The sequence below is a fragment of the Arachis stenosperma genome, chromosome 2, assembly GCF_014773155.1.
Source record: "Arachis stenosperma cultivar V10309 chromosome 2, arast.V10309.gnm1.PFL2, whole genome shotgun sequence".
NCBI classification, from domain to species: Eukaryota; Viridiplantae; Streptophyta; class Magnoliopsida; order Fabales; family Fabaceae; genus Arachis; species Arachis stenosperma.
In genome coordinates, this window is record NC_080378.1 from 15,577,255 (window position 1) to 15,588,719 (window position 11,465).

At 28.2% G+C, this 11,465-nt stretch overlaps 1 protein-coding gene across 1 annotated transcript; it reads left to right on the top strand.

Moving 5' to 3' along the window:
• Positions 1-2,418: 2,418 nt before the first annotated feature.
• Positions 2,419-10,128, top strand: LOC130962177 (probable xyloglucan endotransglucosylase/hydrolase protein 32). Its single transcript, XM_057888302.1, has 4 exons — positions 2,419-2,652; positions 3,683-3,783; positions 4,249-4,466; positions 9,762-10,128. Exons 1-4 carry the CDS (start codon positions 2,427-2,429, stop codon positions 10,126-10,128), a joined length of 912 nt encoding a protein of 303 aa, XP_057744285.1. The 5' UTR covers positions 2,419-2,426.
• Positions 10,129-11,465: the final 1,337 nt, after the last annotated feature.

An 11,465-nucleotide genomic window follows, 5' to 3' on the forward strand; every position in this document is an offset into this window, starting at 1 on the left:
CTTGTTGATGAATTATATTATTTCTCTAAGACATTTTTATCTTTCCATAAATATTAAGTATAATTTTATTTATCAATTAAATTAGATAATATAATTATATAAATCACTTATAAGTAAAATTGGTCTATCACAACCTCACCAATTAGATTCATATCACCCATGAAATCATGATAGGTGGAATTCTTTTAAAAATGAAAAATTTAAATTATTTAAAGAAAATTAATATCTCATAACTTTTTCATTTTTTTTTTCTAAAGGCATCAGTGCTAGGACTACAGCCAAGTTTGTCATAAATAGCATAGTCTACCAAATAAGTCACCTTGGCACACTTTATAGCATGGTATAAGCAAAGATATTGCCGGTCTATGAATACCTGAAAGTTAAAACATTATTTAGTAGAGGTATTCAGTTCGTATTATTGGCATGGCTTTATACATTATAAGAATCTGATGATATACATTATAATATACAACTAGACTTCAATAATATCTGACTGATGCTTTTTAAATGTTATCTGCTTCACATCACCACTTGCAGATAAACTATCTCAGTTGCCAAGAAAGCAGTCATTGAGAATCGATAAACAAATTGTTATTTGACAAAAACAGGAAATGGAAACAATAGTATAGCATCAGAAGATGGCATGATGTTGATGTAACATGGAAGTAAACAATATATCCACTGAAGCACATCACAACAGCAGCCATATAAATATGCATTAATATACTAGACTTGAAGGTGAAGCAAATAACGGTAAGAAGACCTTCTGCACTAAAGGAGTGTTTTTGTCCTTTTGTATTTCAGCAACAACCCCTTTAATATCCATACCTGCATTATGTGTTATATATGGGATGCGAATAGAATAGAATATGATACACCCTAAACTCATACCCTACCCTATCTTATCCGTAAGCATATTCGGACTGAATTCTACCCTACTCGCAGCAGGTTGAATAATCTACCCTACCTAAACAGATTACATCGAATTAGATATCTGCGGATAGAATATGTATTGCTAACCCTAATTACAATCATCTCTAAACCTCTTTTTAACATTGTCTTAGCATATAACAATAATCTGACACTCTTTTATCACGTTAAATTATGAAAATTTTTTGTCATTTGACGTTCAATAAAGTCAAAACGAAAACGTCATTATCTCACACTAATTAGTGTAGCAAAAAACATACTAAATTATTATTCTATTTACTAAGTTAGATCGAAAAGGGGTTAAAAAAAGACTATGACATCCGAAATCCAATCTCGATTATCACTATAATATAATTAGAATCTAAAAAATTAAATTAGTTAAACGGTACCACTATACACTATACAGAATTATTCCGTTACTACTCACTACATCAAAATCTGATCCCCACTTTTCTTTTCATAGTGACCAGTAAACAGACAAAATGAAGAGGTAGATAGATGGTGAAAAGACTTTTATATATTGTAAAAAAATGGGGGGTTATTCCAGCAACTATTTGCAAAGATCAGAGACACAATTCACGTTTCACAGACACAGTTTTTTACTTTTTGGGGAGCATTTAAGACACCCTCAGCTACCTCCTTCTATGTCATCATCTTCTCCAAACTTTCAAACCAAGTTAAACCAATTTTCATTAATAGTGGTGCATATTCAATAAACTTTATATTTTTTTGTCACTATTAAATTTTAAAGAGTAAAGAATATTTTCGTCTCTTACCTTTTTTTTCTACGGATATTTTTATTCTTGATCATTGAAAAATATTTTTAAATCTCTGATGTTCTTAAAAATTGGATAGATCAGTCCCTCCATCAGACCAACTGGCTCCCGTAATGCTCGTACGCGTAGAAGTTTGTCATGCGACGCGTACGCGTGACAAGCATTACGGAAGTCACGTCAGTCGGAGGCATTTGGATGGAGCTTTTAAGAATGTCAGGAACTTAAAAGTATTTTTCAATGATTAGGGACGAAAATATCCGAAAAAAAAAAACCAGGACAAAAATGTTCTTTACTAAAATTTTAAATTATAAATCTTAAATTTTTAAAATAAAGTATTAGTTTAAAATATTGATAAAAAATATTAATTTGTTAGTATGTATTTTTTTAATATTAATAAAACATTCTACAATTTGGACTATGCACCATTCCTCAATTAATCATTAATATGATTAATTGGCTAGTATTTTAATCCAATAATCCCTCCTCAAATTCACCACAAGTTTTTTTTTTCTCTTTAGAACGGGGCCCATTAATTATTCTCATATTTATTTTATTATTATATAAAAATAATGTACTACTACTATACTCTGTTGTTCATGATCTTGATAAGTCTCTGTCTTTCTCTTTCACTCTCACACTCACACAAACCTGCATTTATAGACACTTACCAGAATCACCAACATACATCATTCTTTTCTTTCATCAAATTCATTCATTCATATGATGATGAAGGCTCTACTATTATTTCTCTTTGCTATTTCTTCATCACTGTTTATGGAACCTTGTTATTCAAGCAGTGGATATTGGCCTCCTTCACCAGGATACTGGCCAAGTCACAAATTCAGGTCTATGAACTTTTACAAAGGATTTAGAAACCTTTGGGGTCCTCAACACCAAGCACTTGACAACAATAATGCATTAACAATTTGGCTTGATAGAACCTCAGGTTAGTTTAATTTTAATTTGCTAAAATGCATTATCTATCTACTATATAGCATTACTCAACACATTATCACATACTTATTTAATTTTTCTTTTCAAAATGCCTATAAAATTATTTTTTATATATATTTATAAGAAATAATATACTTACATATTTTTTTTAACCACATTTAATGCATTGTTCATATATATATATATATATATATATATATATATATATATATATATATATGTTACAGAAAAAATATAAAAAAAATAAATATAGATATTTTTGAAACCGTATTAAATGTACTACTAAAATTTAGTTATTCTGTTAGTTTTTATAATTTTATTAAATTTTTAATTAGGTCTTTTTATTTATTTTTTTTATTGAGTCCTTATACTACTTTTAATTTTGTAATTAGTTTTTTTTTGTATAAAAAATACTAAAATTAATCAATTTCGTTACGTTACCAACAGTATTTCTGCCAATTTCTGTCAACTCTTATTTATAACTGTATTTAGTGGAAGTGTCTTTGTGGATGTGTCTAATAAAAATATCTTTTTTATGGCTGTGTTTAATAGAAGTGTCTTTCTAGATATATTTTCTGGATGTGTCTCTTGATATATGTATTTAAAATATAATAATTAATTATTGTTGACAATAAATTGGTAGATAATATGTTGGTACCTAAATTTTTTCAAAATTAATAGAATATTTCTCTCAAGAAATATGTGATCAAAGATATAGTTAGGTTTTTAACTATATATACTTTAATTTGTAGATAAATATTCTGTTAATTATAATATTTTTATATTAGCAAGAACTTAATTACAAAATTAAAAGTAGTGTATCTAACTAAAAAAAAAGTATAAAAATCTAAATTATAAATTTAATGAAATTATAGAGAGTAATAAAATGACCAAATCTCCTATTTAAATTGTAAATACACAAGTATTCCCAACAAAGAAAATTATTTTATTGGTTAATTAAATGTGTTAATAATCTATTTACTATGTATCATTGAAATGTATCTCTTTTTTATGGTTAACAGGGAGTGGATTCAAATCAGTTCGTCCATTTAGATCAGGTTACTTTGGTGCTTCAATTAAGCTCCACCCTGGCTACACTGCAGGAGTTATAACAGCTTTCTATGTATAATATTTTCATCATGGGAAAGTATGAGGAGCCAATGAAATATTTATACAATGTGTACAATGGAGGTTTATGGAATATTAGAGATATAATTATTAGTGTTACATTTTCCCATCAGCTGAAGCTTTTGGGATGAGTGGTATCATGACATGGTATTAAAGCGTTAGATCCGAAAGGTCAAGAGTTCGATTTTTGGTGAACCCAAAAATTAAAATAATTTTTCGAAAAGATGTTTATTATCCCTTGTACTCGGATGGTTATTCTAAATAGTATAGGGGATGTTCATTTCATAACTCAAATTCAATAGCCATTGTACACATTGTACAAATAGTCCATTGTCTCCCTAGCGGATCCTTTCATCATATGATCAAATTAATTAATTTGAGTTACAAAATGAATAATTTGAATTAGCTTTGTACATTATTAATCATGTTTAGCTAGCTTAATTAATTAATTATATTGCAGCTTTCTAACAATGAAGCACACCCTGGGTTCCATGATGAAGTGGACATAGAGTTTCTTGGGACCACATTTGGAAAACCTTATACTTTACAAACAAATGTTTACATAAGAGGAAGTGGGGATGGAACGATTATAGGAAGAGAGATGAAGTTCCATTTGTGGTTTGATCCTACCAAAGATTTTCATCACTATGCTATTCTTTGGTCTCCTAAAGAAATCATGTAAGTCACTGTTCCTCTTGTGACTCTTTTTCTTTTATTAAATTATATAAAAACAATAGATTTTTCTAAGCAAAATTAAAGTTCCTTTGTTTTGTCCTACCCTTCAAATATTCCATATTAAAATATATTGCCTTTATTATTGTTGTTTAAATTATATTTTTAAGAATTTCGCTAATTTCATTTAATTTAAAATAGTAACTATATCTCTAGTATATTTGTTTCCCTTGTCATAGAGCTCAAACTCTAGACTACTAAAAATAAATAAATTTTAATTAATTTAAATTGGTCGAGTATTCAACTCACTTGTCATTTTAAGTAAGTGTCGAATGTTTGAATTCTACTTTTTGCATGTAATAACCTATTAATCAGTAGTAAACTTTTAAATAAAATTTAAATTCACGATGAATTAATTCTTCTTCTGTTGAATTGGACGATAACGAAACAACAAAAAAAAACAATAAAAAAATATAGTCACAATAATCTGTGAGATAGAAATAATAATGTATGTTATATTTCAACTCAATAATTGCAATTTATTATTTATTTAAGTTTGAATAAGAATGTCACGTCATTTTCTCTCAATTAAAATGTATTTTAAAAACCATTGCTCATTAACCAAAAAACAATGCATTGTTAGTTAATAATAGAATCACAGTGGTAATGAGAGGTATAGCATTTCAAGTGTCAAAACAAGATTACTGTTTTGACTTTTGAGACCTATTTCAATAGAGAATATAGTAGAAACATGATAGCCACATTTCATTTTCTGCTTAAGGCTGACGCATATGTGTAAGAGAAAGCATAGAAAGAATAAACCAATCAATAATATAGTGTATCTATAATAATTAGGGTTGGATTCCACGTGGAATGGTTGTTCACAATTTTTTTTATTTTTTATAAAATGTAATTTTATCATACATTTTTTAAATAAAATTTAAAAAAATACGTGAAAAAATATAACATAATAAAAAAAGTATATTTTATAAAAAGAATTATTTTCGGATCCTACCACTACCAGAAACACGGTGATTAGCCACGGAAAAAACCGTGGCTAAAATCAAGAAAAACTGTGGCAATGAAGCGTTAACAACGAATGGGTATCCGTGGCTAACAAGGGCGACGCATTTTCAGTTAGCCACGGTTTTTGGCCTGTTAGCCACGGTTTTGTGACCCGTGAAGACATTTAAATAGCCACGGTTTTCACTATTTTAGCAACGCTCTAAACTGTGGCTAAATGACAACAATATAATTAACAAGTATAATTTTGCCACAATTTTGTCCGTGGCTAATATTGGTGGGCTGGGTTTTTTTGCCACAATTTTGCCCGTGGCTAATGTTAGTGGGTTATTTAGCCATGGTTTTTTCCGTGGCTAATCATAAAAGATAAATTAAAAAATATATATATATAATAAAGATGCTATTTAGTACAAAATTATATCGTATAAAATTTAAAAAAAAAATAGCCATATCCATATAAGTAGAATTTTTATTAATAAAAATATGAAATTTAAGTAATAATGTTGAAAAGCAAATATCCTGAACTAAATGAGTTTAAACTATTACAAAATCAAGTATCAGAATGCATCATTATTAGATCTCTAACGTCTTCATTGGAGTACCTACAAAAACATTCAAATAAGATTGTGTTATCTCTTAATTCATGAAAAAAAAAATGTTCCAAGACATTATTTAAAATAATAGTTTAATGTAAAAAAAAAGTAAAAATGCATACCCAATAAAGCTGAGTTTTCATTTTCACAACATAAAACATATCATTAAACTCCTCATCAATCAATATATTATATATTGCTAGACTTATACCCTGCTAAACAATTTTCAATTCAATTGCTTCATGTAAGTAAGTAAGATATCAGATTACAATCAAAATCATTTAGAGACAGAATTTAAAAATAAAAATAGAAATGTATTAGCAATTAACAAGATCAATATTTTAGAGTAGAAAGTTGAACTTACCAGGTAACTATCGAGCATATCGAGCATGCGGATCTTCCAGGTAAGTGTCCCTTGTTCCATGGCAACATGCATCCATTACTAAGTTACCATTGTTCACATATTCATCCATTAGTAGCTTAAATATTGAAACAAAAACAAATAAAAATGCTATTGATAATACAAAGAAATAGATACTATGTACTCAGGAGTTGTGAGAGCATAGATAATAACTTAAAATGATTTACTTTGCTAAAAATAAATACATGTTAACTCCCTCCAAGCAGGCACATAAGATGTTTATGTCTAACATGACCTATAGCCTCCACTTCAATTATGAATTCACTTTTCTTATTCTTTATTAAATAATTTCAAATTTCAATCACACAACAACTTCGCTTTAATAATTGAAAGAAAACAGTCTCAACTACTATCTAGTGTTATAATGAAAGAAAGGTTGAAAGAAGCAAATCAAATAAAGTATCCTTACAATTTTTTAAGAAGTTTTTTTACTGCCACCTCATTTCTATTGATCAACGTATAGAATGCTTCTTACCATTCTTGAAAATTCCTTCTTCTTCATACATCAAACTAAAATCTCTCTCGTTTGAGATAGTTTGATCTACACTGATTAACATTGTTATGATCACAAAATAACACTCATATAAAAAGAAATATTCACAAAGATTAGGCTCTTAAAAAAGTTAGGTATATAAAAAATTACATGTTTGAAGAATGGATACTACCATAGTGATCTAAATGGTGGAACTTCTTCTTATGAAGTGGTTTAGAATATACAAAACTAAATGCATAAAGTTAGACTCAAAAGTAAGAAACACAAGAAATGATAAGAAATGTAAATAATAACTCTTGTTTGCTACCTTGCTATGGCGATGAGCATTACCAAAATAATGTTGATTTTAGGAATTTTAGCATATAAAAGAAAACTAAAGTTAATTAGGACGTACTACTAAGTAGATAATTATATTTATGCATTTAAATTATACTTTATACCAAAAATTCATTCTCTGTACCATCAAAAGGATAAATGAATAAAACATGCAAATCCAAGACAATGCACTCATCTCCACCAACAACAAGAAGAGAAAATTTAAATCGACCAGTATTTTAGAGAGGCAAGATTCAGAGCACTACCTCTAGAGAGAGTGACAGTGAAGGAGGTGCAATGAAGCAACCTAGGGTTCCTTCAAGTCTTCTTCGCGATTTGCCGTAGAATCGGATTCCACCGATTTTGCTTGCTTCTTCGGCGACTCGAACTGACGGTACTCGAACTGCTGCAAATCATGGTCCTTTCTCTTCCACAAAATGTCTAATGCGATCGTACTGCTACAAATCATGGTCCTTTCTCTTCCACAAAATGTCTAATGCGATCGTACTCAGAATTTAAACAGGAACGGATTGAGCATAATGGATTTACTCTGAAGGTTAGTTGCAGGAGCTAAGAAATTACGGATTTGGAGAAACTGAAGAGAATGTTATTAGCGAGAGGGGTTGGTTGCATGTTATCAAACTTGAATCAATTACAGGAGCTAACAAATAGGGAATTTGGAGAAAAAAATAGTGTGAGGAAGTTATCGTAAAAACTGGGTGAGTGGGCTACTAGTTACATTTAACATTACCGCTAAAAATTTCATTTATCTTATTATAAATGTTAATTTGAATTTTGTTTAGTGAAGTAACTATCATTTTTAATTTAGAATAAAATTTAATTTTAATAAAAATATTAAATTGTAAATTTTATAACTTTAAATTATATTTTAAAAATTTTATATACAAATTAGAATTTAGAATTTTGACCCGTTGGATTTAAAAAAAATGACATCAATAAAAATTAAAATAAATAAACTTAAAACTTAAAAATTTGATACCTTTGAATTAAAAAAGAATAAAAATGTTGTACATAGTTAAAAAATGAACTTCCATAAAGTTTATTTTATTTTATTTTTTTATTAAATTAATAAAATGTTAATAAATAGATAGAATAATAAAATATAGTTATAAAACTAATATTCTGAATTTTAAGAGTTAGAACTTTGTTCATTAATATTGCACTAAATTAATAGTGAGTAATTAAATTAGTTATTATTCCAATCAATCATAGTTAATATTTTTTATTTTTTAGAATTAGCTAAAGTTATTTTATTAAAGATAAATATGTACTTTTTTTTGTACTCTTTTGATACACTTTTTATAATTTTAACATTCATTTTTAATTGAATCATTTTATTTTATTACTAAAGTCTCTAAATTAATGCATAATGTGAAATTGAACACTGAAACTGTATTTGGCCAGAAAGAATACGAATAAAAAAAGTGACAACTAAAAAATATAAATAGTAAAATTGTATGTATATGAATTAGTTTTTTTTATTATGTTACAATATGATTTTTATAAAGTAATGAACAACACAACCACACAAAAAAATTACTTTTAAATCAAGAAAGAAAAATAAAAAAAAAGATTCGGAGATATGGCAGAGTATAATTTTTCAGCGGCAGTACTAGAAAGAAAGAAGGGAGAAAAAACTAACAATTGGAGAATTGGAAAAGCCTGCATAAAAATTGAGAAAAAGTATAAACTGCATAAAAATATTTTGAAAGAGATGGAAAAAAACGCCAAATTAAAGACAAAATTTTGAAGTGAAAATCGTTTGAATTCGTCACGGTGATTATTAGGTCTGTGGTAAATGAGGAAAGTCATCTCAAGTTAGCCACGAACAAATAAAACCGTCGAAAAAATCCACAAAATTTAGCCACGGATATACAAGACGTTGCAAGTGATTATCACGATCATATAATTTGCCACTATTTTTTATTCGTGGGTATTTTGCCATTGGTAATACCCGTATTTCTGGTAGTGTACATGTATGTGTCATTCACATCATTGGTATATCATTTTTTTAATGATATTTTAAAAGATGAAAGGGAAATAATTTCATTTGCTCTGAAATTTAGGAAAAAAAAGCTAAAGAGGCATTTGACATATTTAATCATGTTAAAACAATTTGATGAACTATCTTTGATTTAAATAAGTGTGATAAATTTAAATTTCATCTTATATATGCAGTAATTTATGTACTAAAACTGAAATACACATTTGCTAATTGTATGCTGATTTTTTCTCATTAATTTACTAATCTACTTGTTTATTTTAAAACCATTCATTAAAGTTATTGTAAAATTAACTTTAGTAGCTAGCCATGTGCTACTAATTAATCCTTATTATAAGTAATTCCCATTTAACAAGTTTATATAATTATATATACATTTTTTTTAAACTAACATCATTATTATTATATTAATTAAACAATAATAATGTATCAGATTCCTAGTGGATGATGTGCCAATAAGAAGGTACCCTAGAAAGAGTGCTTACACATTTCCACTAAGACCAATGTGGGTTTATGGTTCAATATGGGATGCATCATCATGGGCAACTGAAGATGGCAAGTACAAAGCTGATTATAGGTACCAACCTTTTGTTGCAAGGTACACAAATTTCAAGGCTAGTGGTTGCTCAGCCTATGCATCACGGTGGTGCCACCCAGTCTCAGCCTCACCATATAGGTCCGGTGGCTTGACCAGGCAACAATATTGGGCTATGAGGTGGGTCCAAAGACACCATATGGTTTATAACTATTGCCAAGACCCCAAAAGGGACCACAGATTAACACCTGAATGTTGGGGTTAAATTATAATTATATATAAACTTTATTATTATAAAGTGAATTATTTTATTAATAATTTAAGGCCCTAAGAAAACCGTTTTTGGTGTAAAATGAGTGATTTATTATGATTTTAGTCCCTATAGAATTTTAAATTTTTTGATGTCGCTTTGGTTCAAATATTTTTAAAAAAGTAAATGGATTTGGTCCCGCGGACGCAGGGACTAAATTATAATTTTTAATTTTGTGAGGACTGAAATTTTAGTTAAAATGTTTCTTATATATTTTTAAGAAAGCTTTTTATATTTTGTGGTGATGACTTGAGTTGGGGTCCTCTAGCTTGAAAGCAACATTGATGAAAAGTGTGGACTTTTTTTTATTATTGTTTTTAGAAGGTAAAAAAAAAAAGGAAAATAATGAAAAGAGAATGAGAAGCAGAGGGTCAATAATTATTATGTCAGCTGAATGGTGGCACAGTTGAGTTATGAGTGCGAATATTATAAGCACAGTCCTCATTTTGTTATGTCATATTGTTACTTTAATTATGTAATGATATTTTTCCTTCTTTTATTTCATTTTACATTTTTTTTTAATTTAGGTATGTAATTATGCATATATATGCATAGTTACTTCATTATATTATTGTTGACTGTGTAAGTTGAATGTGACCACTTTCTATTTTTTTTTTTTTTTAAACTATGGATGAGAGTTTGATTCACATGAATCTTGTATTCTTGTTCATCTTTCTATTTTTTTTTTCTTGAAAATTAAATATTTTCCCTTTTCAGTTTTCACCTTACTTTATTTTGGAATATATGAAACTAAATGCCATGGCAATAACTATAAGAGAATTTAAACATTGTCAGTAGTTCTGAAACTTTTCAATTGGTTTCTTTCATTTCATTTACTCCAAGGAACCTTCAAGTGCAAAATTAAATAGAACGTGTATCCAAGTGTAACACATGCAACCATTTTTATTGTTGGTTTATTTAAAATTTTAATTAACATTTTGGTTCATAACAATTGTAATAAGTGTAACACTTTAGTATAATAAGGGAAATTTTAGTTCTTTTTTCTTTGTGTTTATATTAGATACGAGAAAATGTTGTAGTGTAATGAATGTAAAGTTATTAGAGGAACGTGCTATGAAAGAGCTAAACTAGATAGATATATATTAGATAATAATAACTGATTTGGGTTGGTCGAGTAATCAGCTCATTCGTCCGCTTGAGCAAGTGTCGAAGGTTTAAATTCCGTCTTGTGTATGCAGCAATTCATTGCCAGTGACACAACAATACTCTCTTGAAAAATAAGGTTTCAACTTTTGGTAAACCAAACTGATATAATATATATTATTCACATG